Genomic DNA, 21454 nt, shown 5'->3' with positions numbered 1-21454 from the left:
TACCTATACTAATGTCTATCCAATGACATAGGTCCCGTTCGTGGCGATTCCGGGACCGGATTTGACCATTCTCCTTTCTGACATTGTGATCATAGACTTAATCAAAAAGTCTTAAGACAAGAGAGAAAAAGACAAGAGAACTTTCAATCGGTCAGAAAGCTTAAAATCACGTAAAGAAAATTATTTTGTTGGTAAATGATTAAATGATAAGGAAAAGTGTTCAAATTTCGTATTTCAAATGGAAAAGAGTAGGGTATCAATAGGTCCTGATACGAGTTCTTAAAGTGTCAATAGGTGTTCCTTTCACCCTACGAGCAGGATGTTTGAAGAAATGTATTTATTGAGAGATCATCTGAGTAGATTTGTCAGTGATTTGAAGATACCTCGTGTCCAATAAAATTGTTTATAAATTATTCTACGGTGGATAAATAAGCAGAATACATGCATCGAGAAAGAGGAAGGAGTTACGTGCGGAATAAACGTCGAACTTCGCCAAAATTGCTCGCTGGTCTCCCCCTTTCAAGTGGTGTCTATAAGAAGCATTGTTCCCCCGCTTAAGCGCTCATTCAGTCTTGAAATATTGCTGGAGACACTTAAGTCAGAGACGTGACACTAAACCCTAATAGTTACCAATCAACTGTGAAATATTTCTGTGACAAAGGATCATCTTCTTTGGCTCTTCCTCAGTGCTTTCTAGAAAGGTGAAAAGTGATTAAAAAAATTATTTTGTGAATTTTTTTTTGAAGAAAATTTGAATGAAGGAAATTTAGTTAAAAAAAAATTGGTTGTTAAGTTTTAAATGAGTGCCCTTGCTTAAGTTACAAAAAAAAATAGTTAATTGATCTCTATTTTTTCTTCTTTCTCCAAACACGTTTTGCCGCCAACATAAATTTTTTTTTTTTAAATTTATGAATATATTATTTCAATGCATTGTAAAATAATTTTTTGGCATTGGCATTGCAATTAGAGAATGGTTCAGTGTGACAATGACTTCTTGGTGTGCAATGTGAATTCACATAAATTAATTAGAGTATTCTGGATCAAAGAACTTAGAGTGTGGTGTGATATTAGCAAGTCTAATTAATTGCAAATTTGTCTTGATTCTTTATTGTGTTAGAAGTTGCCCCGGGGCAGGTCAAGAAGCATTACATGTCACTGTGCAAAAACCTAGTAAATTTACAACAGACCTCCTAATAGATCCGTGTGCATTAATTTTAGTGCAAATTATTTTTGCACCCACAACAATTTAAATTTCCTTCCGTTACTTGTTTTGGTTTGAATGTGAAAGAGTTTTGAGCCAAAAGGAATATAACAGGGTTTAATATTAATATTTACCTTGAGGAATTATTAATACATTTCACAAGATTTGGCTCTATGGTCAAATGACATAGTTTCTCACCTTTACATATTCAACAAATCTTGGTTTATTTTTTTAAAATCTTTTTTCCACGTGAGCTACAAGTATTGAGACATAGTCAAATATTTCTATTCAAGAATTGACACTGGTTTAATGCAACTTTAGACTATATTTTGTTTATTTCACTAACAAAAAAGAGATAAATCAAGTCTATGAGACAGATATCAATTATTCATGGCATCGTGTCGAGAGGAACAATTGTGTCCATCAACTTCAAGTGTTCTTCAACAAAGAGAGAACTCTCTCTTTTAGGGTCACAAGAATGTATACAATAATTTCACCATGTTGAGAGTTCGTCGTAACAATTTATTAAATGCAACTTGACATTGGCAATGAGTTGCATACACAGTGAATAATTTCTTTAATGCTGTTTCACTTTCGACAGCACTGAAGTATGCATCTGAAGATATGAAGAAATTTAGGACAAAACTACTCTTTACAAATTGTTCTTCACAATTTATGAATCAAGTCATTAATCTCGTGATCACTTCTCATTTCGTCTCAAACTTATAGTATAAATCTTTTAATAAATTCAATGTGCTTTCTGTATTAAATAACCTCCAGCTATGAATTTTGTTATATAAAATCCCAAACCCAATGTGCACTTGAAATTTTGACAAACAAGAAATCATTCAAGTAATCAACTTTGTTGTAGTTCCCAAGTTTGCATGCTTTTGGTCTTAAGAAATCCAATTTTATTTTTACCATTTTAATTTTAAAAGATGGGTACAATTTGGGAGTATTGAGGAATTGATGCATTTATAGATAATTGGTAAATGATTGAATTTAACATGCGTCATGCGACATATCGGAAGATATGGTTGTTAATTTAAATGGACAGTGATTTCAAGACAGATATGGAAAGCTTTAAAGTATAGGTACATAATAAAATAAAATGCTCGTGGAGTATGATCACGTACCTAAGTATTTTGAGACTTTGACCGCGACAGAGTGTATCGAAAATGTTCTCCTATATAGTTTAAACTTTTATGTGCTACTGATTAATTTTTAAAGATCTAAAACTTTTACGATTGTTATTATTAAATATTAACGTGTAATATATAGATATAATAATAACGTGTAATATAACGAACGTAATAACGTGTAACATATAGATATAACACATTTGTAAAAAAAATGCACTTATTTCCTATGTGTCGGAAGTTTTCTTACAGTTATCCACAAAAATACATAAGGTAGAATAGCTTAATTCAGAACCTGATTCAAATGGGAAGATTTTTAATAAAAATTTATCAATATGAAAGGTTTTTCAAAATCTTTAAGGGGGGAGAAACAGATAAAAATTGTGACATACTAAATACTATAAATAAAAGTTCAAATTTCCATTTGCAGCAGGTTCTGAATTAGGCTATTGTACCCTACATTAACTTATATATTTCTTTATTTGAATCAGTACGTAATATTAATGGTAATAAAATTATAAATAAACACAAAAATAAAGAAAACGTTAAACTCCGGGACTTTTCAAACAATTTTGGGTTTCGTAAGGAAATTTGGTGACAAAAAGAATACCTACATCATTTTTAAGAACTCCAATAGAAAACCTGAAAGAATTTTAATTAGTACAACCTTTCCAAAAACTATTTTCCTGTAGCTTGAAGAGAAATGTGCTTTGTTTATTCATTTTATAAAAGTTGATTTTTGTAAGAATTCTTTAAAGCGTTGGGCAAGGGCGTCACAGTCAATCTTATAGAGGGATTCTATAACAATATGACAGTGTCATACGACAATTTTTGTAGTAAATTCAGGATCAGGACAACATTGAAGGTCAGAGGTCACTGAATGGACATTGCAAGGAACCCTAAGAAGCTCTCAGTCAAGCGCCTGGCAAGTTGGCCTTATTATGTGGAGCTAGTTGAAGCCAATTCCTAAATTGATCTCGGACTCAGCTCACAGTATTCCGAGGAAAAAATGTGTTTAAACAAAAATTTGGTATATTTATCCCTCCATACGGAAAGGTATCTTATAATACGGAAAAACTTCTCACCTTTTAGATATTTAGCGTAACGGTCGCGAGTGCAAAAAAAATCCCATATAAATTTAAATCGAAATATGAGACAGTGGCTTCAAATTTCAGGCAACTTGCCAGGGGGTTACTCTCAGTAATTAACACAAATCGAATTCTCGAATGATTTGATTTGTTCTAAATTAACTCTTTTTTATTTTTAAGAATATATAGCGACTTAGGACTAACTAAACCTGCCAAGACCCGGTCAAATTGACCGGTTTAAAATTAACATATATTTAAACAGTACACTGTCACTATCAAACCTTATGAATTTCTTAAAATATGCGTGTAATATATTTTTCAGTGTTTAAATTTTAATTTTTGCTCTTTTCCAAGGCAATTTTGTTGAGTATCCTACCATACCGTGCATGGTTTGTCATTTGTCCGAAAAACGACCAAAAACGTTCGGTAGGTTTAGTGTTAAGATGATACGTGGTTCAATAGACTGAAAATCAGCATATTTTGTTAACAAAAAAATTATCTAATTCAAGTTCTTAAGGTTCAAGTTCTTAAGTTCTTTTGGTTTCGTCCTTTGGGGCAAATGGAAATTTTTTGAGAAAAGGGAAATTTTTGGAAAGTTATAAAATATCACTTGTGCAAAATGTGTTACAGACAAAATTTACAAAAATTGTGCTAAATATATGAAAGACAAGATTTCCAAAGACAAAGTTTCTAAAAAACAAAAATTACCGAAGACAAAGATTCCAAAGACAAACTGGAAAAAACAAAATGAAAAAAAAACAAAATGGAAAAAACAAAGATTCCGCAAACCATAAAAGTGCAACGTTTAAACAATATTTCCTGAAATTTTCATTAATAGAATTTTAAAAAATTTTGAAGATATTTTTTGGAAAAACTTAATTTTCGGTGAACAAGATTACTTAGGATAGGTTCATCTGAAATTAAAAAAAAAACAAATTATTACTTGTTAGCTGATGGGTCAGACTCGTACTTAACCGGTGGATCTTTGAAAAAATAATAATTTTGGGAGAATTTTATTACCATTTTCCGTGTTTTTAAACAATATTTTGCTTTACAAAATAAGTTGTAATCAAGGAAGTAAAGAATCCTTCGTTCAAGTACTAGCTAAACTCATCTACTAATAGGAAATATTTAGTTTTTGTGTTAGTAGACGAATTTATTCTGATTAATCTTGTCCACTGCAAAGTGATTTTTAAAAAAGGTACCCAAAAACACAGAATTTTTAAAATCCTTAATAAAAATTTCAGAAGATATAGCTGAAATGGCTGAAATATTGTACTTTTGTATTCTTAAGAGATTATTTAATTAAGTAATTTTTTTATATTGAAAAAAAATTAGAGTAAATATCCTTTTTTAGTCTGTGCGACTCACGTAACCAATTGAAAAAGATTTGATGGAATTTGTATTATCGCATCGCTTCGAAAGATCTTTTTTAACACAATCATTTAAAAAAAAATCTGTTTTCTTTTCTTATCTTAAATTATGGTAATATATATTCTTAAAGTATATAATACACATTTCCTGAAATATTTCTGTAAATAATCAGAACAATAGCTTCTCGAGTGTGATAATTGAACTATAACAAAATGTAATCATAGAAAGCAATTGTAACTTTATTGTTTAAATTCTAATTTATTTTAGAGTTACTTCATTTATACTTCTTCATGTTTATGATTGTATTTAAAGTAAAATTTCTATGGGCTTTCCATTTATTTTCTTCTGTATAAGTTTTAAGTCTTACAGACCTTCCTGATCTTTTACTTTATTACACAATAAGAAGAAAATACATATTGTAAAAATTATATCAAAACGTTTTGATACTCCATTATAAAGTTTTTTTTTTTGTATTTTGAAGTGGTAATGGGTAAGTTGGATAAATAACAATTATTATTAAATTGTTTATAGATAATAATATAATAGATATAGAAGGAGAATTGTTTCTTTACGAAACACATTAAAATGTTCTAATTAGAAAAGTAAATTGCGGATGAGTATTGACGTCCAAAATAAGATAAATATGTTTAAAAATAAAAATATTTCAATAAAATAAGTAAAAATAATTTAAAAAACAAATAAACAAATAAAACAATAAAAGAAACTTACTAATTTGCAAATATAGACGCGCATAGAATTGTTATAAAATCTTTAGATAGGCAAAACAAGTAAGGCTTAAAAGCTTGAATAAAATTTAATTAATTTACTTTTCAATCATGATTTTTTATTGGACTCTTTTGTTTTTTTTTTAGCTTCTTTTGTTTTTTTGATAGTTCTTTTCATAATAATTTCGTAGACATTGGAATAATATTGTATAAATCCCGATTATCCTAAGTAAAGCTTATCTTATCCTGACTAAAGTAATAGACTCAGATTGATTCTCAAGAATATTTATCCAATAAAAATTTGAGGGTAAAGGTTCATGTTTAGGATAGTTACGGAAAGGACCTCTAATTCATTATCCTAAGGACCCAACAGGCTGATCCTCGAAAGTATTTAGTTTGTAAAATTTAACATTAAATATTTAGCCCAAACTGTCATATACTGAAGGCTTAGGATCATCGATTAAAAGTTATTTGCATAAATTTCCTTTACCTAATCCTTTACTGCCAAATTTTACAGGCTAAATATTCTCGCGGATCAGCCTGGGTCTATTTAGGCCCTAAGCCCTCAGTGTGCGAAGGTTTGCGATTAAACTTTGCAGTAAAATTTCACAGACCTAAAATATTCTCGAGGATCAGCCTGAGTTTATTTGGTCCTTAAATTGGAAATTGAAGATTTGAGGACTAATCCTTTAAGAATGAGTGGGACACCGGTGGTGTCCCAAAAACAAAAAAAAACATTTTTTCTGACAATTAGAGGACATGATAACTTTCTATAACTAAAAAAAGTGTTTTCGTTTTTGGGACACCGGTGTCCCATTCGTCCTTAAAGTGTTAAGTATTTGATATAAAAAAACTCCTTCGTCACGGTTTTGTGTTAATCATTTGCGGGCTTTATTTCAATCATCTCCCTCGATAATGCAGAAAATTATGGTCACTTTCTCCAAAAATATTTACCGGCACGGCAATTCATTATGCATTTTATACATAACACATACCTTCAACAATTTTGCACGTGTATTGTATGAAAATGAACCTTAACCTTGGGCAAATTTCACGATCATCATTGATTTTTTACAACTTTGATTATTTTTCCTATAAAACAAAAAAGACTAAAACTATCAATTATCATATACTTGGGTGTATTGGCTAAATGATTAGATATTTTAGCGCAAAAATGAGTAAAAATAGTTTGTGTGCAAATGTGTGACTTGCGCAAAGTATTTCTTGGAAAATTTATGCAAAATATGCTACCTGTTGATATGTCTGGTTTATCTGTCAGATGCTCACAATTGAAATATAGATTATTTTAGCAAAAGTGGCATAGTACATTTTGGAATTTTCATTGGGAATTTTTGAAAAATATTCTCACGCTGAGTTTCGCTGATATTTTCACCACTGAAAATTTCAATGAGAGTGTAAGTTGCAGTGGGTTGTCACGAAGATCATAATTTTGGATGTGCAATTTCACTTCTATTCTCAAGAGATACTTGGCATTGCAAGGGCACGGCAATTTATTGAAAACCGGATACGATTTCTCCGCTGATGAAAAAAAAAAGAACATCGTCCAAAAAATGATGAGTTGCCCAAAAAAAAAAAATTGGTCATTTATCGTGTTATCATCAATTTATTGCAGGCGAACCAGCGAATTTCTACAAGAAGCACGTATTGCAGTGAAGAATCATGCCGCCAAATCTCTTTGGGAACACACTCCTCTTGGCCGAGGGCACACTTGAGACAGAGAAAAGTGCATCTCGACAAGATACAGATGAACCCCAAATCAAACCACAGACTATTCAGGTGAGACATCTTATTCCACATTATTTATTTATTTTTGATCTGCGAATGTTTCCAAAGTTCTACACGAAAGCAAAGCAATTATTGAATGAAAGTAATAGTTATTTAACAATGCGTACATCATAGTACCATCAATTTAAACCTTCTTGTTAATTATTTTAATATTCATGAATAAAAAATATCAATTTTAAGATAAAGGTCAAAGATTTACGTTAAATATTTAGTGACAAAATTAAAGATTTGCAATAATTACTGATCAGTGTTAAAGGTCTTCTATCATATACAGTGGCGCTCAAAATAATAGAATCACTATAAAGACCATACCATTTGTAATTTTTTATTCCAATTCGTTGATATAATTTTGATGAAGGAATAGTTGAAATAATTACCTTACGTCAAATAAGTATTGTTTGGCCGCTAGAGGTCTCTTATTTTTCACAGAAACCATAAAAGTAAAATTAAGGAAAATTTAGCTTGAACAAAACGATAAAACCAATATCATTTAAGGAGATTCCCCTATTTTGGAAGCATAAAAACGGATTTGAAAGGCATAAAAACGATCAATCTTATTGAAATTCTTGACATTTCGAAAAATTACAAAATAGCGGACGTATGAGTATTTCACTGGAAAGTAAAAGATTGAAGATTTCTTGAAATCTACTGAAAAAGTAAAAATTACAATTTCTTATTTAGATTTATCATTCTTATCACTTTCTTTCAATTTACGGTTGATTTTCGTAAGATTTGAAGCATATACAGTAGAGTCTCGCTATAGCCCATATTTGGTTCCAGATTTGACACTTGGGTCGCACTAGTACATGTCATTTTTACAATTATCAACGACTTTTAGTATTGAAATTGCTTAGCGGCTTCCACTTTCTTTGCGATTGTGGTACTTGTCCTCGCTCTCTTCATTATGAATCACAATTATCACAACTACTCAATAAAGTTTGCCAAAAATATTAAAATAATTATGACAACATTGCATGTCGCGTACTAAAAAACATAATCTCAGTGATTTGAAATCAACGGTCGATAAATTGTGGACTATAGAGCAATGGCCTATAGCGGGACTCTACTGTATTACTTACGTAACGTCTGCCTTGGTCTGTCTTTGAATTTTTGGAGCAGAGACCATGGAATCACTATCAGATATACTTGTAATGCGGTTATCAACTCTCTGAGTCGAATCCTTGAGTCTACGGTGTACCAGTAGCCTTTTTCAAATGTACTCGTGTCTCATCACTACAAATTTTCGCTATTTTCCATAAAATTTGGCAATTAACAACGTACATTCATTCCAGCAGTATCTCTGGATAATTTTCTTTCTTTTTAACGTTTTGTAACTTGCCATTTTAACACTAAATTGTAAATTAACAAAGAAACACATTATTTCTTATTATTTATCATCACTTTTATAAAAATATATTTACCACTGAAAGCTTTAAAAGCGCGCAAACAGTGCAAATCCACCATTTGCCTCCCAAATAACATAACTTAAAAATATGATCGGATTACATTAAGTTAGTTGCATGTTTTTGATAATTTTGAACTACTTTTCAAATGAGGCAACAAAGTTTTGGCTCATGATAAACGATCAATTTTTGGAAAATAATTATATTTTATATATAAAATAAAATGAGTTATTTTTTTAAATGCATAAACAGGGGCAAAACATTTCCTGTTTTCCATATGTTTCTAGCGCGCCAAAAAACTTTTGAGTTTATTAGCTGTTTTTTGTCAGTGTAGAATGAATTAGAAAAAATATAAATGCAAAATAAAAGCCAACTTAATATTGAATATGCAACCGAAAACCCCAAATTGGCAAGCTACGTAGTTTTGAAGATATCTCGTGAAATGTGTACGAAAACAGGAAAAAATTACACTAAAACTGGTCGCATTTTTCAGAGCTAATGTCATCCCCCTGTGCATAAATATGTTCTACGGATTATAGGCAACTCATTAACAAAAAGAAAAAAATTAAAAGCAACATTTTCTATCATTTTTCCACGTGGTTTCTCGAACATACATGAGGCAACAAACTTTTGGCACCCACTGTGCGATTTGAAATAATTTATAGCAAATTAGAAACATTGTTAAATATCAAAAGTTTTCCAGTAAATCGAAGAGATAGCCAAGAAGAAGCGTTAGGATTTTTTAAGCATCAACTTTAAAATTCAGATAAAAATTTGTGTTTAGTAGTTGAGACAAAGGAATGTTTTTAACACTAGTCTCTTTATAATAATGGTAAACAATAGGCTAAAAGATGATTTTATGCTCAGAACTTTCAGATCTTGATATCTTATTCACAGTAAAGCTCCTAAATTAGGGTAAAATTAAGCTTATTCAAAACCTGTTTCAAATGGAAACTTTTCTCTACTCTAAATGGAAACATCACTTTTTTCCATGATAAATATAGTATTAAATTTTTATTTATATATTTTCTATACCTCAGTTTCATAATTTAGTTAATTTTGCTCCAAATAAAGCGAAAGTCCATTCATATTCAAAAAATTTAATTTATAAATTTCTCAGAAAAAAAATTAAAAGTGTGCCTTTTCACCATCAAATATCTCATCAATCAACTATGTTTTCTAATGCAAAACACAATAGGGTGATTGTTCTTTATTCGTTTTTTACATTTGTGTAATATTTCTATCAAATTATATGCAATTAAGTATTAATCTTTACTGTTAATTGCAACTGTTACTGTTTTTAAATGAAATAATTACCTATTTCGTGAACAAAAAGGGTTTTTCTGAAGTGTCTGCAAATGCTTCAATAGGAAACACCGGAAATATGATTTTTTTCGAGATTTTCTTATTGTCTCAGATGGAAAAGGAGAAAAGACCAGGAATGAGAATAAATCCTAGAGCAACTCAACAAGATTTTGGAAGCCTTTCGTCGCGGTTTCACTTACACTGTTTGTCTCCAATTAGAAACTTTCCCTTGTCTCCATTTGGATTAATTTGTTTCCAATAGAAGCATTTTACACTCGTGTATTTTTCTTGCATTTAAGAAATTTTTAAATAATATTTAAAGAAAACAGTGACATTTTAGAAGAGTCAAGGACCAAATTTTTATAATTTTCTTCAGAAAAAATGAACTTATGTGTTGAATCTTCTGTCAAAGTTAAAACGCCTGCAAATGGTTTTGAATTAGGACATTTACCCTACTGTCTAATTTAATATTTGTGATAACTTTTTAATGGTATTTATTTGACAAACAATTAACATGTTTAAGTCGATTTTTTCTTAATTTTTCGTATTCATAGTTTAAAAGGGTTGCAATGCTATAACATTTTAATTAGTAAATTAGTATACATTTTATCAGTAAATAAATAAAAAAGAGAGAAAATTAATATTTAAAAAGAAATTAAGGAGTTATAAATAATTTTAGCATGTCAGGCGTAGATTAGACTGATTTCTAATCACTTTTAAGTTCTTTACTGGTCAAAATAAAAAAAATTGCTAAATGTATTTTTTTTCAGAATCTTTTCGATAAAAACATAAGTAAACATCATATGCCTTCTGAAATCTCAATTTTTATGCCCAATGCACAATAATTTTTATTTAGTAAACATGTTTTTGACATTTCAATGAGAGTGAGTGAGATCTAGATCTAGTCATCTCGCTCACTCTCATAGGAAATTTTGAAAACATATTTACTAACAAAAGTTATTGTGCGCTGGATATTATGAATGAGTTGTAATGATCTTTAAAATATACGTAGAACAATATTTAAAGACAAAAATTTAAAAAAAATAGAAATTAAAAAAAAAATTACTAAATCATCAGAAATTATTACATTCTTTTTAATTTTATAATTTAATTTTCACACTTTCCAATTATTATTTTTTATTTATTAAATGTCAATGCTAATGGATAGAAGTAAAAGCGGGTGAAATTTCATTTCAGACAATTGACGAGAGAAGGACATCAACAAGAGTGGTGGAGAAGGAATCGTACAAAACACGTTATGTTTGGAAAAATATAATTGTCTTCTTGTACTTGCACTTGGCGGCACTATATGGGATTTATTTGCAATTAACAGTTGCGAGATACATAACATTTGGCGTTGGTAAGTATACAAATACCTATGAAAATGTGTGAAGATAATTTAACGATCAATTTCCAAAGTACCAAGTACTTTCTCTTTAAAATAACACTTCTAAAGAAATGGTTATTGTTTAGATTACTATTGAATAGTTAATTGCATTTGTCAATTCAAATAATATTTCACTCGATTATTGATTGTGTACAAATGTAGGTTAATGGTGAAAAATGTTAACTCGTGTGCCTTTTCAAGTTCAAAATCACAAAAGGGTGTACGTGCCAGATTGAAGATATTATAACTTTTTGCACCAAGCAAAATCATATCTGAATGAATCTGACGATTAGATTCTAATCCAGCAGGAATATAAATATCTTCATTAGATTAAACCGATAGCGCTGTCGATGAGTTTACGTCTTTACCCAAATTTGCCTCATGAACGAAAATTGACTATACAGAAATGGTAGAAAATCACAATGAAAAATTTTCTAAGCACGTCTCCTGGAAAATTTACTTACAAATTGGATGCTGAAAACACGTGTTTCTTATTTTTTGCATTGGGAGCCTTCCGGTGTTGGGTGGATCATTAAGAGGTCTTTGATCAAAAGAACCATTCCACGGACCACACCTTTTTTGCCATAGAGTCTAAGAAATGGTATTTCTGTGACGTCAATTGGGATCTACATTCAATAAAATTTGGACCTTGGACGTGAACCTGAGAAGATTAAGAAAGTATTGAGTATTGCCAGCCAAAAACTTCTATTGAATGGGGATTCATGTCGCATAGAGATGGATGGGATATGCTAATATTACGAACAAACGTGGACCTAGCAGTGGAGTGTTTCAATTGTAATTCAGTAAATGAGTTATTATGAAATATTTCTATTCAAAATTCAGATCATGCTACACTTCAGCGCGTAATTTATCTTCGAAATGTGCTGATGATCGTCTTTCCTTCGAAAACTATCAATATGTATTCTCAATAGATTCAATATTAGCCAATAAATTTAACACACTTCCCGTCGATCAGCTGAAAATTAGAATAAATCCAAATTTTATTGCTGCATTCTGGATTTAAAAAATAAGGAACAAGATTCAATTAAAAATATTAACAATTGGTAATGTAATTAAATAAATACATGAGAAGAAGGTGGTCTGATGCATCATCGCAGAAATAGGACTTAGAAGGCCCATAACACTTCTGGAAATAAATAGATAAACTCGTGAATAGAGATTTTTGGTCAATTTGGCTTCAAAAAGATTCTTTATGCTGTCGCACTGATCCGGTACCTTGTCGTATTGCTAATGCAAAGCAAAGAAAAATGAAATGCTTGAAAGATTTATTTATTCAATAATTGCAAAAATATAATGAATATATCGTAAAGTAAAAATAAATTGTGCTAATTAGATTTATGATCTTTTTTATAAATTGTCGATTAGTACAAGAAAACGTAAAATTTTAAAATCTAATTATAAATGAATTAAGACTGCAAATGTAAAAGAAATACTCGTATTGCAAGGCAATGGCTTTATTTTCTTTATTAATAGGGTAAAGTGGTACAAGTTGGACAATGGTACAATTTGGACAGGGCTTTTTGTCTTGATAAATTTAGTACTTTATTTTTATTTGTATATTTTTAATGCTTTAGTTTTATAATTTGGTTCCTTGTGCTTAAAAACAAATTTTGTACTGTATTTATCAAGAAAAAAGCCATGTCCAACTTATACCGGCGAATTGTCCAACTTGTAACACTAATTCTAAATTATATCACTTTACCCTAATGCTAAATAAAATGTTGCTAAATAAAATTTTACACTAAGAATTTTTATGTCTTTTTCAAAGAAAATAATTTAAATTTAAATTTAATAATTCTGATTACTATTATACTTTAGTCTTATCTAAGGGCCCTTTTCCTTAGTATCTTGTAAAATTGTTGAAATTCCTGGACAAGGCACATATTTTTGAAAATAATTTTTTAAATGAATTTTTTATGCGACTGACACTGACATACCTCAACCGGTCTCCGTAGGAAAACAGTAGCAATTTTAGTTCAATAACTAAAACAACAATTAACTAAAAATTGAGCATATTTTATGGTTTTAATACAAAACCTAGATAATATGTCAAAATAAGCATAAAAAATGTTTATAAATCGTAATATTTTCGTGTTCTTATACCTAGATCTTCTTGGAGGCGTAGTTTCCTTTTTTTTTTTTTAAATAGAACTCTTTGGTCATTATCAATTTAAAATACCGTAGATGAGGGTAAATTTCCCATTTCTGCTGTGCATAGGTTTTTCTTTTATTCCATCACTTAAGGATGGTCTCCATTAATCCGGACCTATACCATGTCCGATCGGTGAAGATTATCTTTAAATGCTATAGGATTAAGGAGAAGCTTACGCACAGCAGGGGACCAAAGTTGTCAGTACAAGGGTATACCCAGGATTTCAGGTCTTGGTGCGAATGGATTGGAAGTGTTCCTTGGACCAGTTGGTGGTCTCCGTTGTCTCCCATATTATTGCCCAAAAATAAAATAATATTTTTTAACCTCTTCCAATGGATGAATTTTTAAAATTTTTAAATGAAAATTAAAAAAAAAAATGAAATGTTGTGCTTTCACGTGCTTAAGAGGTTGAATTAAATATTTGTTTTATTATGCTGGAAAAAACGTAAAAATTATGTTATTTTTCAATCTTTTTGACCTATATAACCCGTAAACCGATTTAAACGAAATTCCGCTCAAAGTCAATGTAGGACCTCAACTTTATATTCACATTCTTAGATTTCACCTCCGACTATTCCATCTGGTGATTCCTAAATAAAAATTCCTAAATTCGGAGTATTTGAAAATATTAAAAAATATCTCTCGAAGGAACTTAAGGTTCATCACGTCAAGCTTTTAAGAAATCTTAAGGGGAAGATTTATGAAGAAATCAGTAGAATTTTGTTCCGAAACTTGCTTTTTTCTCAATAACAGTACGTGGCAAGTTCTTAAAGAACGATTTCTAGAGGAATCAAGGAAGACTGCCATAAAACAAATTCTAACGCTATCTTTTTTTTATTTTCTCCGTGACTTTTTTTTTAGAGTTTCCTTATAAATAAAATAATAAAATAAACTGGCAAAAATGAAAGGATCATCGGAAATCCTTTGAAAGTGTTCCTATTTTGACCGTTTTGATACTTATTTAAATGCGACATAAACTGATAAAAATAATGAAAAAGTCATCTTTTGTGTTCGCTCAAATGAAAGAAATATGATATGAGTAATAAGTTTACAATAAAAATACCTAATTTATCGTAATGAGGCATTAGTGCACCTTTGAAAGGGTCAAATGTGATCCAGTTTGACCCTTATATTTTTGCCAATGTCCTCTTATACATTTTTACTGATACTATAATATTGGGGAAACTGGAGTACCACCAAATACAAAAACACGGGGTAGCACCGAACACTAATTTTTATTTATAAACTACTTGGAACCTAGGATGATTAACTAACGGATGGAGCATTTTAATTCAGAAATGGTATATTTTTCTTAAATTCTTTATAATTTTTAAGTTTTAGATCCCACAAAAATAAATATAACAAGAAATGGTAGGCACATGTACAGAGAATTTTTTTTTTATTTAATTTAAAATGTTACTGGTGTTACAAATAGAAAAATTCTTAGAAAAATTCAAAAAATTGCGAATTTTACGTCTTTTTCATATAGGTTTTAGGCACTGTTATCTTCGTGCAATCAATATAAATTTTGAGCTAATAATATAACATTAGATACTCTTCCATTTGGTAAAAGTTTTAAAATGATTGCATTTGGTTTTACACTAAAACTAAAAAATCACTTAAGAAAAAATATACCATACTTTTGTACGGAAAATGTATGAGAATGCTCTACCCTGACTTAGACTAACCCGACCATTTCTTCAGTGGACAAGCACCCCTATAGCACCTATAAATTGCTATCGGTCTTATCCTCTGATATCCGATTAAGAAATCGCAGTGTTTGGTGCTACCCTGTGTTTGGTGGTACCCCAGTTTCCCCTATTGAGTGCAAAAATAATTAGAAAATATTTCTCTAATTTTACGATTTTTTTTTAAATAATTGAATGTTATATAGAAAGAGCTAAAAGTCTTGCTCTGCCCCTCTCACTGGCCTATTATTTATTTCGGTTTTTATATTTAAGTACATTTTGCTATTGACACTGTACGTACAAACGTGCAGAGAAAATATCAAATTTGAGCAGTGAAAATTTACAATTTCAAAAGCAGTAGAATTTTCATGCCAGTTTCGGTCTTTGTCGATAAATAAAAAAAATTAGGCCTATTTTTGAAAGATTTCGATTTTTTTAGTATTAACTTACACTTACTGAACAAACTTAATTTTTAGCTGATCAAATTTTATATTTTACTTATTATTTGATTTTGTCTTTTATATTCTGCTTTTATAAGGGGGCAGCTCCCCTAGCTGAGTACGCCCATGTACTAGTATCTACGGTATTGGCATCAGGGGCCTCTCTACATTTCAATTTTCAATACGTTTTTGTATAGAGGCACTGAAGACTATTGGCAAGTTTTTTCCTAAAGAGAATTCACTTATCAGTCTGGTATATTTCGAAATTGTGTATTAAAAGCTATCCAAAAATATATATTTCATAATGTTCGCCGAAATAATACAAGAACTACGAGCAAATTTGTTTAAGTCGCGGTGCAATATCTGCAAAACTTTTACAAGGAAAAGTGAAAAATATCTTCACTTTTTATTAGGCTTGATTGATCCCTGATTTGCATTATACTTAGACTTATTTATAGCTTAGACCGGATTACTACAAAAATTATAATTCGCTATAACTTTTAAAATTTCTTTTTGGGTGTATCGATATTATCAGGATGTTACAATATGGATTTTTACAGATAAAAACAAATATAACGTTCGCTAATCCATTCTTTTTATTGTATATTCTTGTAGATTAAGGGTAAAATGAGATAATTTGGAACCATTTGCAATTTGGGGCATTTGAGATTTTCTCACTTCTTCATAATCGTCTTTTTCTTCTAATTTTGCGGTTTCTGTTTTCTCCTTGCTCATCAGAAACAATGAGAAAATCTCAAGTATCCCAAATTGGTTCCAAATTACCTAATTTTACCCTAAACCATAAAATTATCCAAGTGATTTTATTACCATTTTTATTGTGATTTGCATAATTTCAGCACTCATGCTTGGTTTCTGTGGTGGAATGGGAATTACAGCTGGTGCTCATCGTCTCTGGTCACACAAATCCTACAAAGCAAAGCTTCCCCTCCGAGCACTTCTGATGATCTTCCAGACCCTCGCTTTCCAGAATCACATCTTCGAATGGGTCAGAGATCATCGAGTGCACCACAAATTCACTGACACCAATGCCGATCCTCACAATTCCCGACGAGGCTTTTTCTTCTCGCACATGGGATGGCTCATGACCAAGAAGCACCCTGATGTGAAGGAGAAGGGAGCATCTGTGGACATGAGTGACCTGGAGGCTGATCCAGTCGTCATGTTCCAGAAGAAGTAAGGCAAATAGTTTTCTAATGATAGATCGTGGACTGAGATTGATTTTTCCTTGTAGGTATTACGGAATTTTAATGCCAGTGTTCTGTTTCATCATTCCCGCCCTAATTCCGTACTTCTTTCTCGGAGAGACTTTCTCAAATAGTTGGTACATCACATCTATGCTGCGCTATGTTCTTTCTCTGCATGGAACATGGCTTGTGAATTCAGCAGCGCATTTGTGGGGAATGAAACCCTACGACAAGTTAGTTAAATTTGGAAAAGTTAGAAAAGCAAAAATGATAAATTAATATTTTTTTTTTTTAGAAATATTTCCCCAGCGAATAACATCTTTGTGGCTATCTATGCTTATGGTGAAGGCTGGCACAATTACCATCATGTTTTTCCATGGGATTACAAGACTTCAGAATTTGGTACATACACCACAAATGTTACAACGGCATTCATCGATTTCTTCTCCAAATTGGGTCTTGCCTATGACTTGAAAACAGTCTCTGAGGACATGATCAGAAAGAGGATCTTGCGAACGGGTGATGGATCACATGAATATAGTCGCAATAAGCGCGAAGAGGAACTCCGACAGATGCTCATGAGTGATCACGATCACTATCATGATCAAAATATGGTTTGGGGTTGGGATGATAATGATATGGACGAGGAGGATAAGAAATTTGCCAAAATCTACAACAAGGAAGATTGAAGATGGTTTAATTTAATTTATTACCTTTTAGTTTTATATGTATTCCTTTTCTATTTGTTTCAAGGTGCTTTTAATCACTAGTTTAAAATACCAATACAAGTATTTTGTAGCATTGTAGAGTCATTGATATGTATTAAAGAAATTTTACATCTCAATTCTTTTAACTTTGTGTACGGTTCTCTGGAAGAAAAAAATTTCTTCTTTTATAAATTCTGTGGTAATTTTTAAAATCGAGAAATTGTTGATTTTTTAAAGTTAATTGAGACTCTTGTAGTGCCACTCTTATAAAATTATAAATTCCTAATAAGTTATATGCATCACATTAAAATATATTCTAATATTTCAATATAAAGTCCATGAATTTGATTATTTATGTAGTTTTGAAATCTTTAGTAAAAATTTAATATGTAGTTTTATTTTATTAAATTCAGTTTATTGCTGTATCGCAAAGTTGCAATAAGAACTGCATAATTTCCTTTTTTTTTTGGTATGCTTTGATTTTTGCAGAGTTAAATAAAGAATTTATTAAGATTTAACGATTTATTGAATAAATTTTGTTCTTAATCTTTTCATATTAAAGAAAAGTCCAAAAATAGCAAAGATTTGCACCCCTATCGAATAGAGTGATTGTTCAATTGTGTTTCCTAAAAAATGGTTTAAACCTGGTTATGCTTTTCTTATTCCAATTTGCACGATATTATGCAGATTTTCCTCGCTCCTTAATTACATCATAAAAACATTTTTAATTTAACTGTACGAAATCTGTCAGAATATTGTTGATCTAACCATATTTATTTTTTGACATGTTTTTTTGAATAAAATAATGGAAATTTTTATCCAAAGATTTTGCTGTTTTTTTTTAAATAAATCAATACAATTATTAAAAATATGATACTATAGTCAACCTTGCTGATTTTGCCAGAAAATAATAAAATTACAAATGCAGCATTAAACTTTCTGGACTTTTCCAATTAAATGTATAAAGGACAATAATGGGCAAAATGGTCCAACTTTTCGTCGCAAATGAGACTCATACCGTCGAATAGGTATTGGCAAAGGTAACAACTTTTGTTCCGGGACCAACCTCAAAAGTGTGATGGTAGAGCATAAAACAAATTCTTAAGAAATGTGACGATTTTTTTACAAAACTTTTTATACAATAACGATGTATCTTAAATTGATCGTTTCTAAGAACAATTTGTAAAGGAAGGCTCAAAGAAAATTTTTCTAGAAAAAACCATGTCTTTATCTTTTCATTTTCTTGCAATTTTCAGGATTTTCGCCATAAATCCTTGAATATTCTTCAAATTCAAATTCATACACTGACTGAGAGAAATCCGAAAAAATTAAAATAACAATCCGGAAATGTTAATTTTACCCTGCAGTATTGATCCGAAATCGGTGTAAATATTATGCTTTTTAGATGTATTAGGTGTTAAAGTTACCCTTTTTCATGTTATTTCTACTCTTAAAAAGATGTAAAATTAACATTAAAAAATGTTGATATATTTTTACACCTAAAAAGTGTTAAAGTTATGAGGAAAAAAAGTTAATCGCACCCCCGTTTTTTTATCAGTGTATGTACAAATATTTCCATTGAATAAAGATTAAAGCTTCTGAAGATCGCAAATTCCTAAAAGTTACCGTTATCCAAAACTTTGAATAATAAGTTCAGAATAAAAATGTTTTATAATATAATAATAATATAAAGCCATTATACTCTGAACTTTTTGTTAAAATTTCATTGGTAAACAGTACTTTTCAACTCTATGATCATCACCAACTCTGGCTACTTTTTTAAAGAGAATATTTCTGTAAAGGAGATAAAAGGACGTAATACTTTTAATGGAACTAAAGGACATTCCAGGATGCTTGAGGAAAATCTGAAAAATTACAAAGAAAATTGAGAGATAGAGATATGGTTTCTTCTAGGAAAATGCTCCTTGAGTTCTCCTTTAGAAATCGTTCTTTGACATCAACAACTTACGCTATATTGTTATCAAAAAAAAAACAAGTTTAATAAAAATAATTCTACTCATTTCTTAAGAACTCTTACTTTAAGATATATGAGACGCTCAGAGCAAGAGTGGTCTCCTTTGTATGCATTTCCCTATTAAAACGGTTCACTTTAGCTCTGAGCGTCCCATATCAGAAAATTTACGTAATGGATTATAAGTTTTGACAGGAGATAAGTTGAAGACACACCAAGGACTTCGAAAATACCGGTAGTTTCCCATTACACGAAGAAAGTCGTCAGTTTTTTGCCCTGTAATGCTTTATAGATTTAAGGTACGACTAGTTTGTATGGGAGTTACCAGATAGAGCAGTCAGGGAACAAATATAGGATGTACCAGAAATCACGCAAGATTTAAATTGAGCGGCATTTCTGAAATAAAGGTCCCCAACGAATAATAAAAAAAATTACGTGACAGTTTATAGTTTAGGATTATTAAAAAACAATCACTAAATGACAGGTCAGCGCTTTTTTGTTTTTAAAAAATATTTTAAATATAATGAAATAATTTGGTTCGAGAATGGGTCAGAAAATTGACTTAACTTCGTCAACTATGAAGAGTCTAATTCAAAAATTCACAGAACTGAATCAATTGGGGGGTGGGGGCCTAAATACACTTGCTATACAAGAAAAATCCCTTAAAATAATTAATAATATCGTAGCTAATGTATTATCTGACGCTCGATATCGCGACATGATAACCGAGTTTATTAAGCCTAAATTGAAGGATTTGTTTAACAATAAACCTACCGACCGTTTTTGGTCGTTGTTCGGTCAAATGACAAACCGCGAACCGCGGTAGGTAGGATACTCAATAAGTTTGTCTTGGAAAAGAGCAAAAAATAAAATTTAAACACTGAAAAATATATTACATGCATATTTTAAGAAATTCATAAAGTTTGATAGTGACATTGTACCGTTTAAATATGTATTAATTTTAAACCGGTCAATTTGACCGGGCCTTGGTAGGTTTAGTGTTAAATAAATTTATAAATTATGAATTTATTAATATTGAGGGCATGTGGATTTAGCAGGATAGTGTGACGTGCTAGGTGATCAGAATTGGTCCCTTAGATCATGTAATTTTAGACCATTACATTTTTTTATTCGGTTATTCGAAGTCACAAGCTTAAGTTAACAGACCTTCATCCACCTGTGTGCATTAAAAAAGGACTTTTAACACTGAATCATCGGAATTTAGCCACATTTGTTCCAAAAGGTCATGAAAACCTTAGACAAGAGGATTCATATGCCAGCAGAGCTATGAAGGTTAATTACTGGATGCGATATTTAATACATAAACCCTATCTTATGTACTTTATTTTTCAATTTAGGAAAAAAATGTAATTGAGAAAAAATGTGTTTTTTATTTATTTTGAATCTTGCGTAATTTATGGGACACCCTGTATAAAAATATTTATTTAATTCTTAAGACATACACCGACTTGACTCGAGTTTTATTAAGATCGGTTAAGCCATCTTCGATAAATGAAATGTGAAAATTGTGAATTTTCATAAGGATATCACTCATTTCTCAAGGACCGACAATCCTTTTTGACTTGGGTCTCGGTAATTTTTAAGTCAAATACCTATATCTACGAAATGGGTCTAGTCCCATCTCTGGAGTGTTGGATCATCTGCCATACATTTCTGCCCATTGTCCTTTAACAAAATTAGAAAAGATTTAACAATAAAATAATGGCCAAAAATGAAATATTATCCATATAGTTTTCTGCATAAATTTAGGCCCAGAATATTTTTTTTTAAATTATTATTATTATTATTACAGAATTATTTTTCAATTCGATATCGAAATG

At 30.5% G+C, this 21454-nt stretch overlaps 1 protein-coding gene across 2 annotated transcripts; it reads left to right on the top strand.

Annotated features, from left to right (window-relative positions):
- The first annotated feature begins 555 nt into the window (after positions 1-555).
- On the top strand, positions 556-18465 carry LOC129798508 (acyl-CoA Delta-9 desaturase). Of its 2 annotated transcripts, none has more exons than XM_055841695.1 (6): positions 556-701; positions 7161-7324; positions 11239-11401; positions 16587-16923; positions 16982-17167; positions 17230-18465. In XM_055841695.1, exons 2-6 carry the CDS (start codon positions 7208-7210, stop codon positions 17621-17623), a joined length of 1197 nt encoding a protein of 398 aa, XP_055697670.1. In that variant the 5' UTR covers positions 556-701; positions 7161-7207; the 3' UTR covers positions 17624-18465. The 2 variants fall into 2 exon arrangements, with proteins under 2 accessions (XP_055697670.1, XP_055697671.1); XM_055841696.1 differs by lacking the exon at positions 556-701 and adding an exon at positions 6803-6942.
- Positions 18466-21454: the final 2989 nt, after the last annotated feature.

Source organism: Phlebotomus papatasi, chromosome 1 (assembly GCF_024763615.1).
Source record: "Phlebotomus papatasi isolate M1 chromosome 1, Ppap_2.1, whole genome shotgun sequence".
Classification (NCBI taxonomy): Eukaryota; Metazoa; Arthropoda; class Insecta; order Diptera; family Psychodidae; genus Phlebotomus; species Phlebotomus papatasi.
This window is presented reverse-complemented; position numbering and strand designations above follow the sequence as displayed.

Coding starts and splice junctions, on each gene's coding strand:
- LOC129798508 (XM_055841695.1), top strand. CDS start 7,208: ATGCCGCCAAATCTCTTTGGGAACACACTCCTCTTGGCCGAGGGCACA. Junction 7,325..11,238: donor TCAAACCACAGACTATTCAG/GTGAGACATCTT, acceptor ATTTCATTTCAG/ACAATTGACGAGAGAAGGAC. Junction 16,924..16,981: donor GTCGTCATGTTCCAGAAGAA/GTAAGGCAAATA, acceptor TTTTCCTTGTAG/GTATTACGGAATTTTAATGC.